General features: G+C 44.3%; 1 protein-coding gene across 3 annotated transcripts; it reads left to right on the top strand.

Moving 5' to 3' along the window:
* Positions 1-136: 136 nt before the first annotated feature.
* On the top strand, positions 137-27,769 carry LOC307131963 (sialate O-acetylesterase-like). 3 transcript variants are annotated; one of them, XM_079826096.1, is made up of 11 exons: positions 143-288; positions 2,744-2,800; positions 4,007-4,174; positions 6,320-6,480; positions 6,562-6,700; positions 11,734-11,917; positions 23,103-23,239; positions 23,325-23,458; positions 23,622-23,776; positions 23,883-24,078; positions 26,146-27,762. In XM_079826096.1, exons 1-11 carry the CDS (start codon positions 231-233, stop codon positions 26,380-26,382), a joined length of 1,626 nt encoding a protein of 541 aa, XP_079682222.1. In that variant the 5' UTR covers positions 143-230; the 3' UTR covers positions 26,383-27,762. The 3 variants fall into 3 exon arrangements, with proteins under 3 accessions (XP_079682224.1, XP_079682222.1, XP_079682223.1); XM_079826098.1 differs by lacking the exon at positions 2,744-2,800 and having other exon boundaries at positions 137-288; positions 26,146-27,769; XM_079826097.1 differs by lacking the exon at positions 2,744-2,800 and having other exon boundaries at positions 3,980-4,174.

Below are 27,769 nucleotides of genomic sequence, written 5' to 3'. Positions count from 1 at the left end.
AGAAATAAAAACCGCATGTCACTTAAGTTATAGGCTAGGCTACCATATAAAGAGGACAATGGTTAAAAAAAAAATTTATATAACAATATATGATAAAACTAGTGAGTTACGTCAAACGTTGAAGTACCGGTTTGGCACCATAGTTTGAGGAAAAGAAAAAAAAAACGTCCGCTTATAGACAGCACTGCAGTGTATTCACGCACTTCCTTGTTTTGAATCATTCAGAGAAGATGTTGATCGCGTTGGCTTTCCTCGTCTTGAGCGCATTTGCCAGTGTTTTCTCTGCAGGTGAGTCACGGCAATATTTAGATAATTTATGATTTGTTTTAGCGTGTCATGCAATGCGTTATGTTTTGACATGCACGTGTGGATATGCTGTGTAACGCTGTACAAATGGTGTTATTGACCTCGAACGCAAACAGAAAGTAGTTAAACGTAAACATTTCTTGCACTTTTACATTATGTGAAATCCAGATAATCTGAAAGTGCAATATGACAATGCATTGTTAGTGAACGATTCGGGACTTTTCAGTGAATGATGAACCGGACCACAAAACCAGACGTTTTGTTCACGAATCGGGCGCAACGAGCCCAAAAGCGAGTCGGTTATAAACATTTAGAGTTCATGTTTATGATCAGAGTCATCCAATAATTTGATTGAGGTGCGCAAAGTAACTTATTTTAACAGCAAGCTAAAAAAAATAAAACGTCCTGATTTGACAAGCATTAGCAAAAACGCGTAATAAACAGCAATGTGTGCTTACATATGGACTTTATCGGGTCGTGTTTACCGCATGCATGTGATGTGTCAATTTGCAAGCATTAGCAAAACGGCGTAATAAACAGCAATGTGTGCTTACAGTGAACTTTATGGGTCGTGTTTACCGCATGCATGTGATGTGTCACGCGACTCGACGCGAGAATGGCAGTGGCAGTAATGACGTATTAGCACTTCTAGCCCCGATTCTTCCTCAGAATTAAACGTATAGTCTAAACAAGACAATACTTAGCCTATATATGAAACTGATATATCACATGAAAGCTGAATAAATAAGCGTTCCATTGATGTATTATTTGTTAGGATATGACAATATTTGGCCGAGATAAAACTATTATTTGAAAATCTGGAATCTGAGGGTGCAAAAAAATCGAAATATTGAGAAAATCGCCTTTAAATTTGTCCAAATGAAGTTCTTGGCAACGCATATTACTACTAATAATAATTTTTTATATATATTTATGGTAGGACATTTACAAAATATCTTAATGGAACATGATCTTTATAATATAATATCTTAATTATATTTGGCATAAAAGAAAAATCTATTATTTTGACCCATACAATGTATTGTTGGCTATTGCCTCAAATATACCCGTGAGACTTATGACTGGTTTTGTGGTCCAGGGTCACATATTGTGAAAAATAAGCCCAAATAACTACATCTAAAAATGATTGAAATACAGCATGTACATTTAAATAACTTGCATCATCATTCCTTGATTATAATTCACTACAGATTTGTTTTCACTTATCTTTAGATATATATATATTCTCTTCACTATAGAGCTGTGTTTCAGCAATGTTTTAAGTTGACATGCCCTTTCCAATGTCACAACTCAGAATTTCGAGTTTCCTATTTGTAAATGCGTTTGCTTTGTCATTCACGTGCTCAGAACTCGTAATTACGATATTTCCAACTCCGCTTGAAGGGCATACGCCCGCATGACTGGCATAAAGGTTTCCAACTCCAATAATAATATTAAAAACTTATTGTGGAACAAAAAAATCATATTAATGCAAAACCGTGAATGACAAACGTTTGTGTCATGGGCAGTTTATAATTATGTGGCTATTTAACAACATACCTTCATCTTCTGAAACATTTAAAATAAAATTTGTTTTGCATTTCATAATAAAATTGGACAAGCTCAGTGTGTGAATTTTAATGTGTGCAAAGGATTGTGGGTCATTGGGTGATGTGACTGATACACGGCAGTGGCTATTTGCAATATATGCAAATAGCAATAGATTTTATTTACACTATGTATAAAAGGCAGTATTTTCTTTGCAATAAGTGTAAATAGCAGTTAGATGCTATTTATAAATAGTGGCAGATGGATAGGAACACCTTCAGTGTTATTGTACACTCACCTAAGGGATTATTAGGAACACCATACTAATACTGTGTTTGACCCCCTTTCGCCTTCAGAACTGCCTTAATTCTACGTGGCATTGATTCAACAAGGTGCTGAAAGCATTCTTTAGAAATGTTGGCCAATATTGTGAGGATAGCATCTTGCAGTTGATGGAGATTTGTGGGATGCACATCCATGGCACGAAGCTCCCGTTCCACCACATCCCAAAGATGCTCTATTGGGTTGAGATCTGGTGACTGTGGGGGCCATTTTTGTACAGTGAACTCATTGTCATGTTCAAGAAACCAATTTGAAATGATTCGAGCTTTGTGACATGGTGCATTATCCTGCTGGAAGTAGCCATCAGAGGATGGGTACATGGTGGTCATAAAGGGATGGACATGGTCAGAAACAATGCTTAGGTAGGCCGTGGCATTTTTAAACGATGCCCAATTGGCACTAAGGGGCCTAAAGTGTGCCTAGAAAACATCCCCCACACCATTACACCACCACAAGCAGCCTGCACAGTGGTAACAAGGCATGATGGATCCATGTTCTCATTCTGTTTACGCCAAATTCTGACTCTACCATCTGAATGTCTCAACAGAAATCGAGACTCATCAGACCAGGCAACATTTTTCCAGTCTTCAACTGTCCAATTTTGGTGAGCTCGTGCAAATTGTAGCCTCTTTTTCCTATTTGTAGTGGAGATGAGTGGGACCCGGTGGGGTCTTCTGCTGTTGTAGCCCATCCGCCTCAAGGTTGTGCGTGTTGTGGCTTCACAAATGCTTTGCTGCATACCTCGGTTGTAACGAGTGGTTATTTCAGTCAAAGTTGCTCTTCTATCAGCTTGAATCAGTCGGCCCATTCTCCTCTGACCTCTAGCATCAACAAGGCATTTTTTCCCACAGGACTGCCACATACTGGATGTTTTTCCCTTTTCACACCATTCTTTGTAAACCCTAGAAATGGTTGTGCGTGAAAATCCCAGTAACTGAGCAGATTGTGAAATACTCAGACCGGCCCGTCTGGCACCAACAACCATGCCACGCTCAAAATTGCTTAAATCACCTTTCTTTCCCATTCTGACATTCAGTTTGGAGTTCAGGAGATTGTCTTGACCAGGACCACACCCCTAAATGCATTGAAGCAACTGCCATGTGATTGGTTGATTAGATAATTGCATTAATGAGAAATTGAACAGGTGTTCCTAATAATCCTTTAGGTGAGTGTACATTAAATGGTATGCAATAATAACAGTGTAAATTATTATATTTATTAAAATTATTAAATTAATGCCGCCTTATTGGGACAAGCCCTCCCTACATAAACACTTTATTATTAAACACACGTTAGACACTTTTTTCCACTTCAAATATTGAAAATAAATGCCTTTCCGATCAGATATGCAATGGGGAAAGGGAGTGGAGTTTTTTGGGCAAAAAGGCTGATTTGAACTCTGGTTGATTTGCATCAAATGTTTGTGCCACACGCCTTACCCCTACACTATTGCTACTGTTGACAATCCAGTATCTTCTGTAATTTTGTCTGGCCCAACCAGAAGTCAGTGGGCGGATTTAGTGTAAATAGGCTCCGTCAACACGGCGGGTTATTTACACTGATGATACACTTGATGCATCCTTCAAAATATGCGGAAATAAGGATGCAAAACAATGGCCACCTTCCAGGGATACTTCAAACTGATACAACCTTTGATAGGGTTTCAGCCTTACTGAGACGCTGCCAGAAACACCCAAATTCTTTAAAATAAACTGTTTGCAGAATTGATTCATGTAGTTGGACTTCCCCTTTACTACAATGCAATCTTACCATAATTTAAAAGCTTATGTTCATTTCTTTGTATTCCCAGCGCCAGCAGAAGTGTTTCGGTTCTCTTCTAGTTATGGGGATCACATGGTTCTGCAGAAGGCACCAGCCAAAGCAGTCCTGTGGGGATTTGGACAGACAGGAGCCAAAGTTGTGGTGTCACTGTCTGGATCACACAAAGAGTCTGCACACTCTGCTACTGTTATCAATGGTGAGTATCAGTTAAACATGTAAAAATTACTCTTGTCATTTCAATCCTGTATGACTTGACACAAAAAAGGCAGGTCCCAGGCACTCAGTCAGACGTAAAAAGTGGAGAAGGAATGAATTAAAAAGCCTTGATTTGGTATGGCTTAAGTCATTTTTTTTTAAATACAAGAGCCAACATGTTTCAACCAACAAATGGTCTTCTTCAGGGCAAAGCAACACAAAGAATGAGAATGACACCAACTTATAAGTTGAGCCCCACCCATAGTCCGAAAGCATTCAATTAGCCTAATAAGGCCTAATACAATCAATTAACCCAATGAGGCAATCAGGTCTACAGGATTGGGGAAACCAACATAACGAGCAAAGAAAAAAGTAAACAAAAAAAACAAAAACAATACAGAGAAAAGACTCTCCTTCAACGTAGGCTACCTAGAGAGGAAAACAAAGCAAGTATCGCATATTAGAGAAAAAAATCAAACAAAAAACAAAGACAGAGAAAATCAAGGCAAGAAGTACAAGCCAAGGCATGACCATCATAAGGACATTGAAAACACATCATAAAAAACACTTGAACTCTATGTCCTCGTTCAGACCTGGATAACGAAGCGCATCCAGCTGATGGATTCAAAATGACTTGCGCTGGTTGAGTCTGCGGATCCTATCACCTCCTCTATCCAAAGGTCTCACATGCTCCAAAACCTCTATTTTTAGTAGGGAATCGTTCTTATTGTGCATATGTAAAAAGTGTTGGGCCATCTGATAGTCAGGATTACTGGTACGAATAGCATACTTATGCTCCGCCAATCGATCACGCAGACGTCTTTTAGGACGACCTACATAAAACACATCCTTACATGGGCAAGATAAGCGGTAAATGACAAATGTGGTGTTACAGTTTATGAAATCTTTTATCTTGAATGTTTTGTTAGATTTGAAATCCACAAAGGTTTTCGAGGGGATGACGCTACTACAATGGGGGCAGTTCATGCAACAGTATAACCCAATTGGTCTCTTAAGCCAACTTTCCTTCTTCTCAGGGGGAAGATAGCTATGTACCAACTTATCACGAAGAGTCGGGCCCTTCTGTAAGAAACCAAAGGAGGTTGAGGAAAGACCTATTGGAGGGCAGGGTCAGAATTAATAATGGCCCAGTTGTCCTGAATTATCTGTTTTATCTGTCTAGCCTCCATGCTATATTGTGTGATAAAAAAGGGGCGGTATTGAATATCCCTCTTGCGTCCCTTCTTAATCAAGGTATCAGAACGGTTCAAGGATTGGGCTCTGCATGAGCGACGATATCTGGTTTGTAGGCTCTTTTAATAAAACGTTCTGACATTATCTGCCTGTTTTTCAAAATCAACATTATCATCACAAATGCGGCGTAACCGCTGGAATTGGCCAAATGGCACATTATCAATGAGGTGTGGAGGATGAAAAGAGTCAGCCCTAAGAATGGTGTTTCTGGAGGTCTTCTTTCTCGTGGTGTGTAACTTCCCTTCTGAATCAATGGAGATGGTTTGGTCTAAAAAAAATCAATGCTGTTTTTGGAGTATTCTATGGACAATTTAATATTCCTATTGATGGAATTAAGGTATTGGTGAAGCTCCAGTACCTGAGTCTCAGTACCCTTAAAAATAAATAATAAATGATCAATGTAGCGACCATACCATGTTATGCAATGATAGAACGGATTAACTGAGTTAAGGACATGCAACTTCTCCCATAACCCCAAATATAGGCAAGCATAATTGGGTGAGAAACAACAGCCCATTGGAAGACCAATTTTCTGTTTGTACAGCTTGTCAGTAAACACGAAAACATTGTTGTGAATAATGAACTCAGTGAGTTGTACAATGAAGTGAGAAGGAGGTCTGATGTCTTTTCTATCAGAAATAAAGTGTTTCAAGGCGTGTAGACCCTCCTCATGGTCAATGTTGGTATACAAGGACAACATCCATGGTAATTAAATATTGGGACCCAACATTACCTAGACTAACTTCGACGCTGGTTCAGTAAGTGTACCATTACCCGAGATAATGGGTCGCCCCGGGGGCTGTATGACTTGACTTTCTTCTGAGAAACACAAAAGGAGAAAATTTAATCTGTTTGGAATAATTCAGAACAATGACAGTGGATTGTCTCACAGGTATTTGGCGCACAACTCTCAGTCCTGTGGAGGCCGGTGGTCCCTACAACTTGACTGTATCTCAGAATACAACTAACAGCTCAATCACGCTCACAGATGTGCTCTTTGGGGACATCTGGTTATGTAGTGGACAAAGTAACATGGCATTCACTGTTCTTCAAGTGAGTACATTTCTCTAAACTCTTAAAGTTGACATCTTTCAGATGTGGTTAACCCAAAAAATGTCTCTTGTTCTTCAAAAGGGGATCAATGCAACAGAGGAGCTGGCCATGGCATCTAAGTTTCCTAATGTGAGGATCTTCCAGGCTGCCTTGGAGAAGAGCGAAGAGGAACTAATTGATCTCGCAGGAGTGGAAGTTCCTTGGTCCCGACCAACAGCAGGTGTGACTCATACGGTCGTATGGAAACAAGCTATAATGATTTGTTGCATTCCTGTTTTATCTTAAAGGGTTAGTTCAACCAAAAAATGAAAATTCTGTCATTAAAGGTGGGGTAAGTGGCATTTCAAAAATGCTTTAGAAAAGTCTCTCGGGCCGAGTACCAAAACAAACATATAGCCAATCAGCAGTAAGGGGCGTGTCTACGTAGGGGAGAAGTGAGCGCTCAGTGCACGTCATTATTCAAAAGACACGACATAAGATGGACATTAGCCGAGCAACGACAGAAAGAGAGAGATGGTGGATAAAAAACACATGTGGAAGATGTCTGTGGAACAAAAGAAGGCTTACGATCAGGCAAGAAGTGGGACCCGTGTAAATATCGGATCAGCTTTCCAACACTGAAGAGAACTCAAGGAGCGAAGGCAGAGGTTGCTTTATTTCTTCTCGATAGGCGAGTAACATTGATTTTGTTTTGTTTCACAGAACCCTGACTTTTGCTTGAATATGCTCGTGTGTCATGTTCGCTTGCTTGTCCATTTGCGATCGTATTGTCGTTCACCAGCATGTTTCCTGCCACACCAGAGGAAACAAAACCTTAGACCATGTTTACACAAACATGGCTGGCGCTTACGTTGCGACACCCCTCCCCCACCTGGGACAGTCAGATCACCTTTCTTTGTTCCTCATCCCCAAATATGCACCCCTCATCAACCGTGTGAAGCCATCAGTGAAGACCATCAAGGTGTGGCCTGCGGGGGTTGATTCCACACTCCAGGAAAGGTTTCTACACACAGACTGGAGTGTGTTTGCTTCTCAAGCCACCAGTGGCGCTCACACGGACATTGACTTCTACACCTCCTCTGTATTGGATCATATCAATACCACCATTGACAGTGTTACAACCCAGAAACAGATCACCACATACCCAAATCAGAAGCCATGGATGAACAGGGAAGTGCGACTCCTGCTGAAGTCACGCAATACTGCCTTCAGATCAGGAGATGCACAAGCCTACAGTACATCCAGAGCAAACCTGAAGAGGGGGATCAAAAAGGCCAAGCACTGCTACAAGCTAAAGATAGAGGGTTCAGGCCATCAGTGACTACAAACCCACCCACTCCACCCCCGCAGCCACTGATGTCAACTTCCTGAACGAGCTAAATCACTTTTATGCTCGCTTTGAAAGAGACAACAGAGAAACTGCCACCAAGCTCTAACCCTCAGCTGACCCACCAATCACACTCTCCACCACAGATGTCTGCAAGTCACTGAGCCGGATCAGCGCGCACAAGGCTGCTGGACCAGACAACATCCCTGGTCGTGTTCTCAGGGCATGTGCGGAGCAGCTCGCTGAGGTTTTTACAGACATTTTCAACCTGTCTTTTGCCCAAGCAGCTGTACCTTCATGCTTTAAACGCACTTCCATTGTGCCAGTGCCAAAACACTCTAGCCCGAGGTGCCCTAATGACTACCGCCCTGTAGCACTCACACCCATCGTCATGAAGTGCTTTGAGCGGCTGGTCCTGGAACACCTAAAAGACTCTCTACCATCCACATTGGACTCACACCAGTTTGCCTACCGCAGCAATAGGAGTACAGAGGATGCCGTTTCCATGGCACTGCACTCTGTGCTCACTCACCTGGACAATAAAAACACTTACGCACGTATGCTGTTTGTTGACTTCAGCTCAGCATTCAACACTGTCATCCCAACCAAGTTAATAGCCAAACTTGGAGACCTGGGCATCAATACCTCAATGTGCAACTGGATTTTGGACTTCCTAACTGACAGACCCCAGAATGTTCGTTCAGGATTCACCTGCTCCACATCCATCACTCTTAACGCTGGTGTACCACAGGGCTGTGTGCTAAGCCCGTTTCTCTACTCCCTCTTCACCGCCGACTGCAAGCCTGTGTATGGATCTAATTCCATCGTCAAGTTTGCGGACGACACTGCGTGATTGGTGTCATCAGCAACAACGATGAGACTGCCTATAGGGAGGAGATCCAGCACCTGGCCACATGGTGCACCGAAAATAACCTGCTCCTCAACACCACCAAAACGAAGGAGCTCATCGTGGACTTCAGGAAGGAGTCAAGAGGCACACACGACACCATCCACATCAATGGAATGGCTGTTGAGCGTGTCTCCAGTTTCAAGTTCCTGGGGATCCACATCTCGGCGGACATGTCGTGGACGACCAACACCTCCAGCCTGGTCAAGAAGGCTCACCAGCGCCTCTTCTTCCTGAGGACACTGAGGAAGAATCAGCTCTCCGCAGCTATCCTGGTGAACTTCTATCGCTGCGCAATAGAAAGCATCCTGACCAACTGTGTGGCAGTGTGGTATGGGAGCTGCTCTGTTGCGGAGCGCAAGGCACTGCAGCGGGTGGTGAAAACTGCCCAGCGCATCACAGGGACTCCACTACCTGCCATCGAGCACATCCAGAGGAAACGCTGTCTGCATCGAGCTCGCAGCATCCTCAAGGACTCCTCTCACCCAGCCCACAGACTGTTTTCTCTCCTGCCCTCCGGCAGGCGTTTCAGGATCCACCGGACCAGGACCAGCAGACTAAAGAACAGTTTTTCCCCAGAGCTGTCTCTTTACTGAACTCAAACCCCCGCTGATCCGCTTCCCTCATATACTGATAACTCTCCTACCTCACATCCGCCTTCACTTTGTTATTTGCACTACCGACTGTTTATTACAGTAACAACTGTTTACTTATGCATTTTGCACTACCACACCGTAACTGGATTATGCTCATTTGCACTGCCGACTGTTATTTACAGTACCAACTGTTTACATTTGTATTTTGCACCGTACTTCTAACTGTAATATGCAATCACTTTCCACTGCACTTTTACACTTTTTTTCGGATAGCTTCTGTCCATAATTTATTGCACTACCTTAATCCACTGCCATATTCCTCATTTTAGCCTAACATATCATTGTATACCTCTATCTGTAAAATTCTGTTTATCGTAATAACCATCTGTATATTATTCACTGTACATATTCAACTGTAAATTCTGTTTATAGTAATAACCATCTCTCTATTTATAGATATATTTATATATATTCAGTACATATCCATGTCCTGCACTTATGCAAACGTTGTATATCCTGCACTTGCTGCTATTGCACTTCTGGTTAGACCTAAACTGCATTTCGTTGCCTTGTACTTGTACTTGTGTAATGACAATAAAGTTGAATCTAATCTAATCTAATCTAATCTAATTGCTTTCACTTGTTGATGACATCATACCCTCGGCCGGCTGGCACAGCAGATTCCGCCATAGTCGTTGCCTGGGTTATGTATGTGTGAGGCGGAGCTATCAAAATAGGGGCGTGTTTGTTTTGGTGATTTGAAATCAACATTGCTTACTAGAAAACACTTACCCCACCTTTAATAACTCACCCTCATGTCGTTCCAAGCGACAAAAAGACTTTTGTTCATCTTCGGAAAACACAAATTGAGATATTTTTGATGAAATCCGAGAGCTCTCTGACCCCTTCATAGACAGCAATTTAATTACCATTTTCAAGGCCCAGAAAGGTAGTAAAGACATTGAAAAAATGGTTCATGTGACTACAGAGTCAGTACAGAGCCGGCGTTCTGACATAGAACCCGGGAGCGCCGCACTGCGGTTACAATATAAACAACGTAGGAGGCTGACACAGAAGAGAAGAAATTGTTGAATAAAGTCGTTATTTTTGTTGAGTTTTTTTGCACACAAAAAGTATTCTCGTTGCTTCAAAACATTAGGGTTGAACCACTGGATGTCTTTACTGCTGTTGGGGGAAGAATGAAGACTAGGGCTGAATCTGAAATCTCCCCCTATACACTCAAATAGGGCACTATTTGAGGGGACAGCCATTTGTAGTGGTGTCCAAAACCATAGTGGACATTATTGAGTGCACTCATTCAATCCCACATTGCACATCCCACACTCAATGGCTGTCCGACTTCATGCACTCGTTTTCATTCATTCCTTCAAGTGGACTAAAGTAGGGAATAGTGAATGAAGGTTTAGGAGGCAATTTTGGATTCAGACTAGGAGTCAGAAGTGCGATTAATTAAAGAAAAATTTACTGAAGAATAGTTTGCCGTTTCATCATCAGCAGAAGCCAGCTTCAGGTCTCACAAGGAGTTCGTAGGCCGCGCTCCAGTACATACAATTTTCCACCACAATTATACTCTTTTCAAGGTCTAGCTACCTCATTACTTCAGGTTAAATGATTCTGATTTGCTAAGAGAAAATGGATAATCATAGTACATTTCCACACATGGACTGATAGGCAGAAACATGTCTCCATTGATCAACTGTTGACGCTTGGACCCCGGATTTAGGCACGTTGTGACCTTCCAGGTCATGCATAGGCGCCGGCAGGTCTCAAGCAGAATACCAGTGATACACCACTGATCTGTAACGAAGAATACTAGTGCACATACACAGATACACAGCTTTTTCAAGGTTGGAGTTGGTCAAGCTCCAGCTCTGACCAGAAACTTTACCAAAACATCCTGATAGCATGTTCTTTCTCTCAGTAAGAGGTACAGACTATATTCACTATTATTCTCTAGTGATGGAAGATGCAAAGAAAAATAAAAGCTTATAAATATGAAATAAAATATAAGTAAAAGCAACATATCATTCTATAACTAAGTAAAAGGTAAAGACCTCATAAGCTTGAAGAAGTAATTCAAATAATTTAATATATAGAAGGATAAATAATGATTAATACCTTTATTATAATCACTCAAAACATATACATTGAAACGGCAGTGGACTCCAGAATTCACCCCCTTTACAACCTTTCTGGGCCTTGAAAGTGGTAATTGAAATTGTTGTCTATGGAGGGGTCAGAATTTTGATTTTTGATTTTTTTTTTTTTCATTTCTAACCCTTCAAGAATGCCTGCTTTTTGTTTCCTTGATGAAAATGAAAACTTGTTAGCAAAAGGCATGCATTAAACTCTACCTTTCCCTGAAGAGAGAGATAAGCAGCTGTTCTTCTTGTCTTTTCAAGAATTGCTTGGTGGAAAGAATTTCGGCCATTTCTCTGCAGTTTGCTGGCTCTTTGGTCGCTATCTCTATGAGACACTGAAGTATCCCATCGGACTTGTAGAGACGTGTTGGGGAGGCACACCTGTGGAAGCCTGGTCATCCCCGAGGGCACTTGACAAGTGTGGATTGAAGAGATCATTGACCAGGTATAATATTAGCACATCCTGTTTTTAATAAAATTCATTTGGATTGTTTTTTTTATTTTATTAGATTGATCAAAAGTGACAGTAAAGATTTATAATGTTCTTGATGATGTATATGTCACAAAAGATTACACAAATATAAATGTACAATGTTACAAAAATATTTTAACAAAACTCTCAGAAAAAAATCAAAACAGGAAAGGAACGGAAATACAAAATAACACTCATGACTGTGTATAGGCCAGTTAGTATATACAAATATTAGAATATTTCACCTGTGTAAGGTGAGTTCAGTTCAGGTTTAAAGGTCCCATGGCATGGCATTTTTCTATTATTTTATAGTGTTTCCTGAGGTGTACTTATATTGTTAGTATGATTTTTACATCATTAAAATGTCATAATTTAGAAATAAAAGGCATTTTTTCTATACTGCTGTTTGCCCTGTGGCTGAATGCCCTGCTTCAAGAGGCGTGTCTGCTGTGAGACTTCAGTAAAAACGCCCACTGTTGTGATTGCCTGACATCTTTGCATTTTAAATGAGCGGAGGGGGCGTGGTTTAACGAGGCACGAGCAGGCACGAGTCTGCCAGAGACGGATGGACCTGTGTTCACTTCTCATCAGTTCTCTCAGCATGTCTCAGTTCAGGGTGAACTGTTGTAGTTACTAGCATATACTTCAGGTTATTCGTTTATTTCTAGTCGGAGGGACTGTCACTCATGTCAGAAAGTTAGTAACTTTAGTAAATTATGGATCAGCGCTGACTCGAGACGCGAACCGTTTAGAACGATTCAGTCCGATTTGGTGAACTGGTTCGGTTCACTAAAAAGAACCGATTCAAAAGAATGATTTGTTCGCGAACCGGACATCACGGAGACGGAGCGATTGCTAACAAAGTTATTTATAGTAACTACTGAGTTATGAGAGCGCTGTCTGTCAGCGCGAGTTTATTGTGTTTGTATCTGAGAGTTCTGAATAAACACGAGTACCAGTCACGCCGAGTCCGTCTTCATCATTATTCTACCAACTTTGTAACACATGCAATGTACCATTACAGCGAGATGAACGAGTTAGTAAGTGTTGAGTATAGCATTATTTCTAGATATGTTCCAATCATGTGAAAAGCGTCAGTGACGCGCATTGAGTAACGTTACACAGCGCAAACAAAGACACAACAGCAGTAATCGAATGTAATCCAGTTTATTGTGGGGAAAGCTGGCTAGCCTAGCCCAGATATGCTCACGCTTACCCTCCTTCTGCTTAATCTCACGCCGCGTTTGGTGCCTCCGCTGTGGGCCAGATGCAGTACTGGGGGTCGGGATGTTGAAGGCCGAGCTTCGGCGTGTGTGAGGTTTATCTCTACAGATGTGACTCTGCTGGTGTTGAGCAGAAAAGACTGTATGCACATTTAAGAACAGATAGACGCGACGAGGACGTACAAAAACACTGACTCACAAGATAGAAAACACCTTTCTGTCGGGAGAGAAGCCGCAGTGTGTGCACGAATAATACATAATTAGCTACACATAAGAAATTAATGATCACAGATCAGAAGGAACTGAAGAAAGACTTCTGTTTTCATTTGTACATCCAAACACTGAGAAACTGCCAGCGTTCACTCGTTCACAAGTAATGATCTCTCGAGCGCTTGCAAGGGCGTGCCAGATTCTCTGGGCGGAGGAAAGGGAGGTAACCGTTCCTGCTTGGACGTCAAACCAGGAGACTTCAGGATTGGCTCGTCTGGCCTGTCATTTTCTCAAAGGCAGAGAAAGACAGCCAGAACTCGGTTTTACACCGATCAACATTTCTATCCACTTGGGGACAATATTCAGGCTAGGGGAACTCATATTAATGTTGAAATACCTCATAAAATGAAAATATCATGCCATGGGACCTTTAAGCTCCCCCCAAAACTTGATAATATATATATATATATATTGTGGCAGGGTGAAGAATCACGCAACACTGCGGCTGATGAAAAGCCCCCAGAGGGTGGTTTTATTGTGGACAAGTGAACAAACGTTAAAAGTGACAAAGGTGCTGGTGCGCTGTACTTCCTTCTCCCGTGCCGTGAGACTTGCAGTGACGTCAGTGTGGCGGTGTGGCCGGAGCGTCACAGGCTGCTGTCTGGGTGAGAGAGAGAGAGAGAGAGAGAGAGAGAGAGAGAAAGGTTAGCGTTTCCTTGCATGGAGTGTTGTGCTCAAACTGGAGTCCCGTGGTGCTGTGCTTTTTATGGGTGGTGATCGCCTGTAGCTGTGACGGTCCGGCCCGTGCTGAGTGCGTGCAGGTGATCCTTGTTTGTTTCCAGGGCGACGCTGACGAGAGCTCGGGAGACTTGGGGAACACAGGGGTGGGCGGGGAGTGCGCCCTGACAGACCTGCGTAAGCTGACCACAGCCTGGAGAGTCCGTCGGCGTTGGAGTTGGCCGTCCCGGCCCCATGTTCCACCGTGAAATGGAAGTCCTGGAGCGCTAGGAACCACCGCGTCACTCTGGCGTTGGTGTCCTTAGCGCGGGCCATCCACTGTAGCGGGGCGTGATCCGTCAGAGTGAAGTGGCGTCCCAGCAGATAGTAGCGGAGCTCCAGGACTGCCCACTTGATGGCCAGGGCTTCCTTCTCCACCTCCGCATACCTGGTTTCGGCTGGGGTCAGCTTACAGGTGATGTAGGTGACGGGGTGCTCCTCCCCCTCCTGGACTTGGGAGAGGACCGCCCCCAGGCCCGTGTCCGAGGCGTCCGTCTGCAGCAGGAAGGGGCAGTTGAAGTCGGGCGCCCGTGGTCAGGGCGGTCTTGATGTCCCGGAAGGTCCCGTCTAAGGTGCTGTCCCATTTTACCTTCTCCGGCTGCCCCTTCCTGGTCTGTCAAGGGAAATGCTAAGGTGGAGAAGTTAGGGATAAAGCAGCGATAATAACCCGCCAACCCCAAAAAGGCTCGTACCTGGGTCTTGGTCTCCGGGCGGGGCACCGACAGGATGGCGTCGATCTTCCTCTTCTGGGGCTGTATCAGGCCTCTACCCACCCGGAAACCCAGGTACTGAGCCTCGGCGAGGGCGAGATGGCATTTCCGGGGGTTGGCGGTCAGTCCAGCCCGCCGGAATTCCAGGAGCACCCTCCATAGCCGCGCCAGGTGTTCCTGCCAGGTCTCGGAGTGGATAACCGCGTCGTCGAGGTAGGCCGCCGCATACGCTTGGTGGGGATGAAGCAGGATGTCCATCATCCTCTGGAATGTAGCGGGTGCCCCGTGCAGGCCGAAGGGGAGGGTCTGGTATTGCCAATGCCCACTGGGTGTAGAGAAGGCCGTCTTCTCCTTGGCGGAGTCTGTCAGAGGAACTTGCCAGTAACCTTCGGTGAGGTCAAGTGTCGAGATGTACTGGGCCCTCCCCAGACGTTCCAGCAGCTCGCCGACACGGGGCATCGGGTAGCCATCGAACTCCCGAGACCTCGTTGAGCCGGCGGAAGTCATTGTATCCGGCTTCGGTACCATGACTATGGGGTTGGACCAGGCGCTGCGCGATGGTTCGATTACCCCTAACTTGAGCATCTCACCAATCTCATCCTCAATGGCTTGTCTCCGAGCCTCGGGGACCCAATAGGGCCGCTGCCTCACGATGACTCCGGGTGGCGTGCGGATGTCGTGTTGGATGACGTTGGTCTGCCCGGGACGTGGGGAGAACACATCAGAGAACTGACGGACCAGATGGTTCAGCTCCGTCTTCTGGGCGGCGGACAGCTGGTCTCCGACGTCCACCACCGGGGATGCGACAGAGGCCAGGGTGGCCAGCTGGTCCCGGGTCCCCACCCACTTCTTCAACAGGTTGATATGGTACAACTGTTCTTCACGCCGCCTACCCGGCTGGCGCAATCGGTAGTTAACCGGTCTCACTCGCTCGACGACAGTGAACGGACCTTGCCATGTCGCGAGGAACTTGCATGCCGAGGTGGGGACCAACACCATGACCCTGTCGCCCGGCTGGAATTCCTGTGGCTGATCCGCCCCGTCGTACAGCCACTGTTGGGACTGCTGCGCCTTCGTGAGGTGTTCCCGGACTAACGGCATGACCCTCTCGATCCGCTCACGCATTTCCCTCACATGCTCGATGGCCGAGCGGAGAGGTGCCGGCTGCTGCTGCTCCCAGGCTTCGCGGGCCACATCCAGCAGGCCCCTTGGCTGACGGCCGAAGAGCAGCTCAAACGGAGTGAAACCAGTAGATGCTTGGGGAATTTCTCGGACTTCAAACAGGACGTAGGGGAGCATTAGATCCCAGTCCCTCTTGTCTACTGCGGCCACCCGCCGGAGCATCTGCTTCAGGGTCTGATTAAACCGCTCTACAAGGCCGTCTGTCTGGGGATGGTAGACGGTGGTTCGGAGCTGTTTTACCTGCAGCAGCCGGCAGAGGTCAGCCATTAGCCGGGACATGAAGGGGGTCCCTTGGTCCGTCAGTATCTCTGCTGGGATGCCGACTCGGGTGCAGAGGAGGAAGAGTTCCTTTGCGATGTTCTTTGCCGTTGCCTTACGAAGGGGAAGTGCCTCTGGATACCGGGTGGCGTAATCGACGATCACCAGGATGTGTTCATGTCCTCGGGCAGACTTAGGCAACGGCCCCACCAGGTCCATTCCAATTCGCTCGAAAGGTACCCCGATGATGGGGAGCGGGATGGGTGGACTGGGGGGAGGAGCTCGTGGTGCGGTCCGTTGGCAGGTTGGACAGGCTTGGCAGAACCGCTTCACATCTCCATCCAAGCCCGGCCAGTGGAAACGGTCCCGGATGCGCTGGACGGTGTTGGCGGGTCCCAGGTGGCCGGCCATCGGATGACTGTGGGCTAGCTCCATGATCATCTCCACTTTCGGCTTTGGCACCACGAGCAGCTCTTTTACCTCCCCCCTCCGCTGGGCGACACAGTACAACAGGCCGTTTTTCACCACGAAGTGCGGGAGAGGATGGGGTGCGGGCTGGTGGTCTTGACCATCCACTGTCCGGACCTGAGACCAGCAGTGTTTGAGCCGATCATCTTCCAGCTGGGCCCTCGCGAATGAGCCCCCTCCCTGGACCTGTTGGAAGACATCAAAGAAGACGTTAGAAGCTTGGGAGGGGGACTCACCATCTCTCCCGCTGTCCGACGCCAGTAGAACGGCCTGGGTGGATTTCCTTCGACGACGGCGCTGGCGGTGGCGGCTCCCGGCCTGGTTGGCTGGCTGGGTGGAGGCGCGAAGCAGCTCTTCGAAACCCGGCCAGTCTCGTCCGAGGAGCACAGGGAGAGGAAGATCCTTCACAATGCCGACCTCTACCGGCCATGTGCCGGGGTCAGCGGAGATCGTCACTTGCCGGGCCGGAACGTGATGAGTGTCGCCATGCACGCAGGTGATAGGCAGCTGGGACTTGGAGTTCTTCTGCGGTGGCAGGACGGCGGCCTGAACGAGGCTGACAGTGCTCCCGGAATCCAGGAGGGCCAGAGCCAGGCGACCATTGATCCTCACCTCTGCTCGCGGAGCTCCGCGGGGCGGATCCTGGTGGACGCTGCAGCCAGCCAACCATGCGCGCACCGGCGGGGCCGGTTCCTCTGTGGGCATTGGTTCGTCGACGGGGCCGGGAGCCGCAGGCCTGTGTACTGTGCACGGGGTACGCTCCCCGGGCTCGCGGTGCATTGCCGCCTCCGCCAGCTCGATGGCCTCGACGAGCTCGACGACGGTAGTCGGGTTCTTCATTCAGAGCTCGGAGCATCCGGTCCACTGTAACCCGCTCCGCAACCTGACCCGCGGTGGGGGTTCCCTCAAGCAACCAGTGTTGTACGAGCCGCGTGAGCTCAGCGGCCTGGGGACGGCCTGGGCACGGGCTGGGCGACGCGGCTTGAACTCCCACTCATGGAACAGCTGGGCGGCCGAGATGGCCGAGATGGCCGAAAGCCCGAGGCGTCCGAGGATTTCTCTTTTTAATTCATCATAATCATCAGCACTCACAGTGGGTAGGGAAAAATAGGCTCGCTGTGCTTCACCGGTCAGCAGGGGTCCCAGCAACCGCGCCCACTCACTTCGGTCCCAGTTCTCCCGAACAGCCGTGGTTTCGAATAGTTGTAGAAATAGTTTGACGTCATCATAACTGGTTAATTTCGGCAGGAGCTGGGGGACTCTGACGCGGGGGTCAGGAAGCGGAACGTGCTGAGCGGGGGCGAGGCGGAGAGCGGCGAATTCCTCTTCAACCTTTTCTTGACGAGCTGTCAGGTGTTCGGCGATCTGCTGCTGACGCAGACTCACTTCTGTCAAACACTTGAGCAGGTCTTCCATGACGGAGAGGAGCGCCGCCTTTTTTCCGATCCTCGTTGAATGTGTGAGAGAGAGAAAAAAAAACAATGTGAATGTTCCGGGGTGGTTGGTGATTCTTCACACTCTTGCCCGCATTCTCCACCACTGTGGCAGGGTGAAGAATCACGCAACACTGCGGCTGATGAAAAGCCCCCGGAGGGTGGTTTTATTGTGGACAAGTGAACAAACGTTAAAAGTGACAAAGGTGCTGGTGCGCTGTGCTTCCTTCTCCCGTGCCGTGAGACTTGCAGTGACGTCAGTGTGGCGGTGTGGCCGGAGCGTCACAGGCTGCTGTCTGGGTGAGAGAGAGAGAGAGAGAAAGGTTAGCGTTTCCTTGCATGGAGTGTTGTGCTAAAACTGGAGTCCCGTGGTGCTGTGCTTTATGCTGGGTGGTGATCGCCTGCAGCTGTGATGGTCCGGCCCGTGCTGAGTGCGTGCAGGTGATCCTTGTTTGTTTCCAGGGCGACGCTGACGAGAGCTCGGGAGACTTGTCACAATATATATATATATATATATATATATATATATATATATATATATATATATATATATATATTGCCGGTCAAAAACACTTCACCACGTTTTTCAATGATTCTCAAACAACTCGATGGATGAATCAGCCTCTCTAATGCTGCCTTGACATGCTATCGGAATTATCGTAAATACGAGTTTCCTAGGTAAAAATTGCTCATGAACACCCTTTGATGTCGTGTTTACCACTGGGAAGATCGGAAATAATTTTGATACCCAAATTCCTGAGATAGGCATGCCATAAACTTTAAACATGGTGGTGGGGAGAACTATTGCTGTGGCAGATGTGATTTTTATTAGTTTTTTCCCCAAAACAGCTAGGTCGTCTTGTCTTGACATTAATGTAGTGTATATTTACATGTACGAGTAATCATTTGAAGCGTATTGTATGTTTGATACACAGCTAAAATAGCCTGCATTTGACTGAAATTACAGAATCGGCAGAAAGTGGACTATCTGGAATGTTTATATGGTTGTCAGTGCATGGGACACTACATATGATGTTGGTTTTAATAAGATTTTCCCAATAAATAGGCAAGAATAAACCTGGTGTCCTCCATGATTCCTGTTCATTCCGACAACAAAGCACTTGAATACAACAAGCCCGTAATCACGACTTCTAAAGTGGGAATTAGGAAATTTCCAATAGCATGTGAAGGCAGCATACATCCCTTCTTTCCACAAGTCTACTCTGCTCTGATTGGCCAGACAGCCCAGTGTTTTTCGGAAGCTAAACGCTCATTACCATTAGGGATGCACGATATTATCGGCACGACATCGGAATCGGCCGATAAACGCTTAAAATATAAAAATCGGCATCGGCCGATATGAAAAAATTATGCCGATATGCCTTGCCGATATGATAACGTGTTGATATGCGCCTGCAATAACTCACATGTGCAAGGACTTCTATAGCGATAAGATCATGTCAGCCGTGTGCTCATTCTTCAAGTGAAAACAAGCAAATGCATTGCATGTACGGTGATTTATATTGTCCGTTTTTAAATGCTGCCTTGAATTTGTGAATCAACGCAGGATTGCCAGGTTTTCACAACAAAACTAGCCCAAAACAAACCCAATCGCGTCTCCCCACTCTGTAGCGCACGCAGCAGCCTCTACAGCAGCTGAAGCTCCTCCAGGTCCTAGTGCCCGCCCGGTAAAATATTATATATAGCCTATTTAGTGGAGGCGCTGTTGTTACAGTAATAAAATGAAAAGTAGAATACACAAATAAATAGAAGTTACTTCTTTTTCTGAATAAATAAAGCAGTGATGATGTCAAAGCACAAGCATGACACTTGTAAATTCAATACTTTTACATACAGTTTATTAATCTGTAATAAAATTTTATGAAATGGATGATGAAAAATAATCCAAGGAGCACTAAAATAACTGTGAATGTTTTTATCTGAAGCTAAATACAGTATCAACTGATCCCATGCCACCCCCACTTCATGTGAACAAACATTAAATCCATCCATCCATCCATCTTCTTCCGCTTATCCGGGGCCGGGTCGCGGGGGCAGCAGTCTAAGCAGAGATGCCCAGACTTCCCTCTCCCTAGACACTTCCTCTAGCTCTTTCGGGGGGACACCGAGGCGTTCCAAGGCCAGCCGGGAGACATAGTCCCTCCAGCGTGTCCTTGGTCTTCCCCGGGGCCTCCTCCCGGTTGGACATGCCCGAAACACCTTCCCGGGAAGACGTTCAGGAGGCATCCGGAACAGATGCCCGAGCCACCTCAGCTGTCCCCTCTCGATGTGGAGGAGCAGCGGCTCTACTCCGAGTTCCTCCCGAGTGACTGAGCTTCTCACCCTATCTCTAAGGGAGCGCCCAGCCACCCTGCACCCGTCATCCGCAAAGAGCAGAGACGAAACCGTGTGGTCCCCAAACCTGACACCCTCCGGCCCTTGGCTGCGCCTAGAAATTCTGTCCATAAAAATTATGAACAGAACCGGTGACAAAGGGCAGCCCTGCCGGAGTCCAACATGCACCGGGAACAAGTCTGACTTACTGCCGGCAATGCGGACCAAACTCCTGCTTCGGTCATACAGGGACCGGACAGCCCTAAGCAAAGGACCCCGGACCCCATATTCCCCCAGCACCCTCCACAGGACGCCGCGAGGGACACAGTCGAATGCCTTCTCCAAATCCACAAAACAAATGTGGACTGGTTGGGCAAACTCCCATGAACCCTCCAGCACCCTGTAGAGGGTATAGAGCTGGTCCAGTGTTCCACGACCAGAACGAAAACCACACTGTTCCTCCTGAATCCGAGGTTCAAACATTAAATCCAAAAATAAAATATTTAGGTTACAACTGCATCTGTCTGGGGTGAAAAATTACGGACTTTATTATTGTTATTTTCAGCGCTTTTAATATACTGTTATTTTAAAAAAGAACTTTATTAACATTAATTTATTTTTAACAAGTATCCTTTTAGTAAGGAGACCTCTGAAACTGATCTGAAACCAGAATGAAAAAAAAAAACTTTTTTTTTTGCTCAAAATGGTGGTTTCCAAACAAATGGAAAAAATAAACATATATCGGTATCGAAATCGGCATCGGCCAGAATGAGTTGAAAAATATCGGCATATCGGATATCGGCAAAAATCCAATATCGTGCATCCCTAATTACCTTAACTGAACTTCAGCTCTGGAGGCTTCCTCAATCCTCAGTGATCGTAAACACTGTAAAGACAGTAATGATTACATCGATTTTACCATATCAATCCAAGCGCGAGTTCAATGATGAAACATTGAAAGAACTAGTTATTCAATCCAAACCTCCATCGCAAGGACGACTTGAGCAGAACGTTTCTCAGTGATACGAAAAGTATGTCCATCAACAGACCCATGTGTATATTTCTAATTTATTGCAGTGCACATGCGGGAACTGTATCCATAACAGTGCATACGCTAGCCGAGACTGATGTAACATTAAAGTTAACAAAACAAATCCATCCTTTATCTTTACTCAAAGTAGTAAGAACGACAGACAATCTGCATTAATAGACAGTTTTAGGTAATATTTGCCCACAGCTGATTAGCAGAAGTATTTCAGTAAGACAGTAATAACGTGAGTTAGCTAGTTACACAATATAAAACACAAAAGTAAGTATTGTATATGTATTTTCAGTGGTTAAATTTTGATTTATTATGTGAGGGGGCTCTCCCTAGGGCGGTCTGGGGTATGAAAAAAAAAAAAATCAAATGGCACTTTCTGGAGAGTTTTGTGCAAAGAAATAGAGAAATTGAGTCTTACATAATATGTGAAAAACTGCAAGGTTAAGAGCATATACTTTGCATTGTTGTAGTATCAACAGGTATTAGGGCATTTAGCATTTACATTACTGTTAATCAGTCATCACTTGATTACACATTGTATTACCTTGTTATGATATAGTGACCCATACAATGTGCCAAACATAATTTGCAACATGAAGAGACAGTGAAGCATATGACAGTAGCAACAGCTGAGAAGATTTGAGTCTGTGGTGACCAGGTCCACCTCACACAAACTTTCTTCTCCCATTCTCTCTCTTTACTACTACAACACACTCACACACACAGCCTACTCTGCGTCATTTCACATCAAGGTATGCACAAGTCACAAACATAAAATCAATCTATCCTTGTGGAAAGGTTGCTTGGTAGCTAAAAGTAGGTCTAGCAAGTCTTATATTTCTGTAATTTACACAGATCAAACACAAATATGTTGAATATGCAAACAGGCACATCAGGACACAAACGAGCAGGCTTATGTGCCGGGGCGGAGCCACGGAGAGCCCCGGCCCAATTTAACCACTGTGTATTATATACATCAATAATTATTCATACTTAGAGGTTGTGATTCTGAGGAGCAGCTGGTCCAAATAAACAGTAATAACCCATCTTTCAAGAGCAAGCATTTTGCGAATCCTGCGTTGAACTCTGAGATTTGAGAATCAAAATGTAAATCAGTAAAATGACGTTTGAGGGCGGGTCAAGTTGTTCACGGGCGGACAATTTACAACATAGATAGGCATTACAATAACGCAGTGGGATTCGAATTACAAACGACTCGTATAGGCAATTCAGAGTCGATTCTTTCTTTTGGGAGACAATAACTTTATTTATCGTGCACTTTTATTACTTTGCAGACGGTTTACATCCACAAACAGCTTTATTACACACTGCATAAAAGGGACGTAATGAACATTAATGGGGCACTTTAAAATATTATTTTCTTTATTATGAACACTCTTGTACAGTACGTCATTGACCTTCATAAGTAAATGTGTTTGAATGAATAGTTTGTCAAATACAGTACAATATAAATGACTTGAATTGCTTCTCATTTAACATTCTCAACGTCTGTACCTGAAGTGTTCCTTATAGTCCTCCGCCTATGCAAAGTTACCTCTTTGGGAACATCTCTGCTGAATGGAGGAGTTCAGTGCTGTGGAATGCCATGATACATCCATTACTCAACATGACCATAACTGGAGCCATATGGTATCAAGGTAGTTCTTTTCAGAATTATAGCCCTTTATAACAATTATAACATGTGCAAAGACTTGCTATTTTTACCTTTGCTCTTTTTCTCAGGTGAGACTAATGCAGACTACAACCGGGATAAATACAACTGCTCTTTCCCTGCCATGATTGACGACTGGAGGATGGCTTTCCATGAAGGCTCAGATGGCCAAACTGCAGTAGACTTCCCATTTGGATTCGTACAGGTACCGTTAAATAGAGAGGGTTCCTACTGCAGAGCCAATGGGTGGACGTAATTTGGCTTTGCAGTGAGCAGCACTTGCTTAAATATTCAGTAATGGAAGGAAAATATCTTAAGACCTATGTGTCATAGCATGAAATTAAATTGCATTTCCATTTCATTTCTAGCTAAGTACATATCGCAAAAACGATCAGCACGACGGGTTCAGAGAAATACGCTGGCATCAGACAGCAGACTATGGCTTTGCTCCTAATCCGCGCATGAAGAACACCTTTATGGCTGTTGCTATCGATGTACCTGATGAAAAGTCGCCCTGGGGCAGGTGAGGAAGAGCAGAAACTGGTAGTTAAAGTGTTATTCCAATAGTGTAATTAAAGTGCTGGACTCTAACATGCTGATTTGCCTGTTTTTGGTGCGGGGTTCAATAGTATCCACCCACAGGATAAACAGGATGTGGCATTCAGACTTGTGCTCGGGGCAAGAGCTGTCGCCTATGGGGAGAAGAACGTGTCTTTCCAAGGACCTTTCCCTACTCAGGCCATCCTCAAACAGTCTTTCATTGGCATTGTGTTTAATCAGGATATCAATGCCATTCTTAATGAGACTGATGGTGTTTTTTTTGAGGTAAGATAACCTTCAAAAACATTTAAGTACATATTCATTAGAAAACTGTAATTTTAAGAAATATGAATTCAAACAAGGGCTGGTTTTAAAGGGATAGTTCACCCAAAAATGCTCAAATTTCCCCATGATTTACTAACCCTCAAGCCATCCTAGGTGTATATGACATTCTTCTTTCAGACGAATACAATCGTAGTTGTTGTGGCTAATCCAAGCTTTATAATGGCAGTGAATGGCAGCCCAAAATTTGAATCCCAACAAAGTGCATCCATCCATTGTAAAAGTACTCCATTGCAAAAGTACTTTTACTTAAGTTTAAATATGGATATTTTTCCCAGAGCCGTGTGAATTACTTTAATAATGGATGGATGAAGAACATTTTTTAATATAACTCCGATTGTATTCGTCTGAAAGAAGAATGTCATATACACCTAGGATGGCTTGAGTGTGAGTTAATCATGGGCTAGTTTTAATTTTTTTAGGTGAACTAACCCTTTAAAGGTAGGGTAGGCAATGTTTTTTTTAAACACGTTTTGTTATACTGATTGAAACACTTCACATCCTGATAGCAATCAATAATAGAAGTGGTCTAAATATTAAAATATGTACATATTTCTTCTGTGGAAGTCTCAGGACCAAAAATGTTTTATCCTATCAGTGTATTCGGTCGAATGCAATGATAGGCTGTCCTACCTGCCTCTCAAACTAAGTATTTGCATAACAGACATGCAGTGTCTATTTCGCTTCAAACGCTTTACAGTTCCTCCAGAACAACAAGCTTATGTTATTTTCACATCATGTAGTAATTAAGAGATGGCAACCCGTGACGTTCTACCTGGAGCTGTCCACACAACCCTGAAAGCCAGAGGGCGCTCACCTGCAGAAACTCTAAATATGTGTGACGTTTTGCAGACTGGAGGCGTGGCTTAGGAGAGAGAGCTCTGAAGGGAGGGTGGGGTCTTTTGCTGTGTTCACACCTAACGTTAATAGAGTGTCTGGCGCGAGTGATTTCCATGTTAAGGATGTCCTGCGGTGCAATAGACGCGTTTCGCGCAGCGCGATGGATGCGATTCCGCCTCATTCGCGCGTCCAGTTCACACGAATGACGCAAATTGGACGCGAATTGAGCGTCTTGCGCGAGTGGTGCTTTTTGTGCATTCACGCGTTTGAAGCGAATTCTCTTCTGACGCCCGAGTTGAAAAATCTGAACTTCGCCGTCAATTCGTGCCGCGTTAACCAATCAGGAGCCTGCTCGCTGCTGTCCCGTGGTGAAGTGATGAGAAACCCTGCATAATTAAAAAATACTACTATTGTGTCACAAAATGTAGTTTTAAGACTTTTTCAGGTGAGAATGTAGTTGTTTAAAGCTCAAATCTGTGGTTTATTTATAAAGAGAGTGCCTATTAAAAAAAAATAATCTTGTGTTTTTGGAGTTGTGAGATCCAGGCGATCACCGGGCACTCATCGCTCATTAACCCCAGCGTGAGCAGCCTTTCCTCAGCTAGTCCTTCTGTCGTTTGCCGCTGGCTCTGATGTCCTGTAGTGGTTTGTCTTGTGTGGATCAAACGGGCGATCTTTGCTCTCATGAATCTATAATTTGTTGTCTGCCAAATCGTTTTGACTGAGGGCAAAGAGAAGTTTCATAACTTTATTTTTTAAGGATATTTAAATATACATGCAGTGAAGATAATGTAGGAGTGGCCTGGTCCACATTTGTGTGGCTATTAATGTTTAATATATATTTTTTATGAAAATGAAAAGAGGTAGAGTGATGTTTTATGACATATTTCTCCTGGAGCGCCTTGAACGCGCGTCTATTTCGCTTCAAACGCTCAATTTATACGCGCGTCCAATTCGCTGTGGACGCGCGAATGGATTCAAAATGTTCAAGCATCCAACTAGACGCGGTAGACACGATTTTGACGCTCTATTCGCGTTTGGTGTGAACGCAGCATTATGCTTTCAAAGCTAGCTTGCTATTGCTAGCCTCTCTGAAATTGCCTACCCTACCTTTAATATGAGAATGCTACTGTTGAACTAACCTTGACTGTATTTTTTTTTCTGCCGTAGATCTGCTGCTCTGAGGATGAAAAGTGTGGATCAGATGACAAATGGTTGCCTGCTCCCATTATCAAACGAGGCTTAAATTATGTCTTAGTATCTACACCAGTGTGTCCAGCTGCTTCTATTACTGCGGTGCGTTATCTCTGGACAGACTGGCCCTGTAAATTTAAAGCCTGCCCCATCTACAGCTCTAATGGACTCCTACCTGCACCACCGTTCATCCTGGCCATAACAAAACCATGACCAGCACCTTAATGTTTAATAAAATGTCTCTTCATATCATATAGCACTGATTTAAAAATATATGAGAGAGAGATTTTAAGCACTTCTGCAAATCTTTTTGAGTGACAAGCTGGGAATTTCTGTAATTTAAACTTTACTGGAGAGCTATTACACACAACTTCTGCACAATTCAGCCTTTTTGACAGGTCACACTTTTTATGTGGTATAATATTAAATACCACTGTGTCTATTGTTTACGTTTCATAAATTGATTTTTGTCCTTGGATGGGATGATTTTAAAGTTTGTTCAGTGTATAATACATATTATGATGTGGTACACTTTAAAGATACGGGTGCACTAATATGCATTAATTCATGCTTAAAGTCCCAGTGAACTGGAAGTTGCAACTGCTTTTATTTCAGTGCTGTGACGTATTTCCAAGTGAAACTGAATATTGAATAGAGGACAGGGTTTTACTTAAGCGCTCCTCCTCTCCATCTCTCGCTCATAGCAGACTAGCGGTTGGAGGGGAGTGGTTAAGGATATTCAAACCCAAGCCGTCACACAGTCGTCATCGGAAAGGGAACCCCATTCCAGACCGGAAGTTACTTTTCAGATTTTAATTAAAGATTACCACGGCAAAAAAAAAAATTCTGTGTATTAACACGGATTAGTTGTTCACCCTAAAACCTGTAATGTGGGCTAACAAAGTAAATTAGATTGTGAGGTCTTTAACTAATGCACAGATAATCATGTGTTAATGTATGACTCATGAAGAACTAAACCATTAATGATTACTGCATCAGCAACTAATTAAAGTCTATATGATTAATAGATTAAGTAATATATTAATTGCTATTAATTTAATGTTTCATCCTGTATTAATTCCTTAATAACATAATGGTATTCGTGTACAACTGGTCAGAGCTATGTACTATGTAACTGCTTTAATTAATCATTAGCTAATGATTTGCAAATGTCCCATTATGTTATGACTTTACTTGTTGAGGCACATCACCTTGTAATATGTCATTATGTTATGGTTTTTACATCCCCTCTAAAGGGCAGTTGCAGTGAATGTAATGTCAGAGAATGTGTTAGACAATAATGTTAATTTAGAAAGATATTTATGTGAACAATAAACTGAACTTTAAAACAATAATAATGTTTGTTTGATAAAGTCCTACTTTTGCTGCAATTATATTTATTTTAAGGATAGCATACATATTTTTACATTATTTGTGTTTGCTGTATAGGTTTTTAATCAATAGAGGTACTGTTCAAGAAAGTATTTGGCAATTTTCTGGTGGAAATGTGCTTTTTTAGAATGTACTGTAGATGTTCAACGACTTCAAACGAGTGTTCAATATATAAAATGTATATATAAAAGGCTATTTTATATATTGT

Source organism: Gobio gobio, assembly GCF_949357685.1.
Source record: "Gobio gobio genome assembly, chromosome: 9".
In the NCBI taxonomy this organism is placed as follows: Eukaryota; Metazoa; Chordata; class Actinopteri; order Cypriniformes; family Gobionidae; genus Gobio; species Gobio gobio.
This window is presented reverse-complemented; position numbering and strand designations above follow the sequence as displayed.

Coding starts and splice junctions, on each gene's coding strand:
- LOC307131963 (XM_079826096.1), top strand. CDS start 231: ATGTTGATCGCGTTGGCTTTCCTCGTCTTGAGCGCATTTGCCAGTGTT. Junction 6,481..6,561: donor TGGCATTCACTGTTCTTCAA/GTGAGTACATTT, acceptor GTTCTTCAAAAG/GGGATCAATGCAACAGAGGA. Junction 6,701..11,733: donor TTGGTCCCGACCAACAGCAG/GTGTGACTCATA, acceptor TGTCTTTTCAAG/AATTGCTTGGTGGAAAGAAT.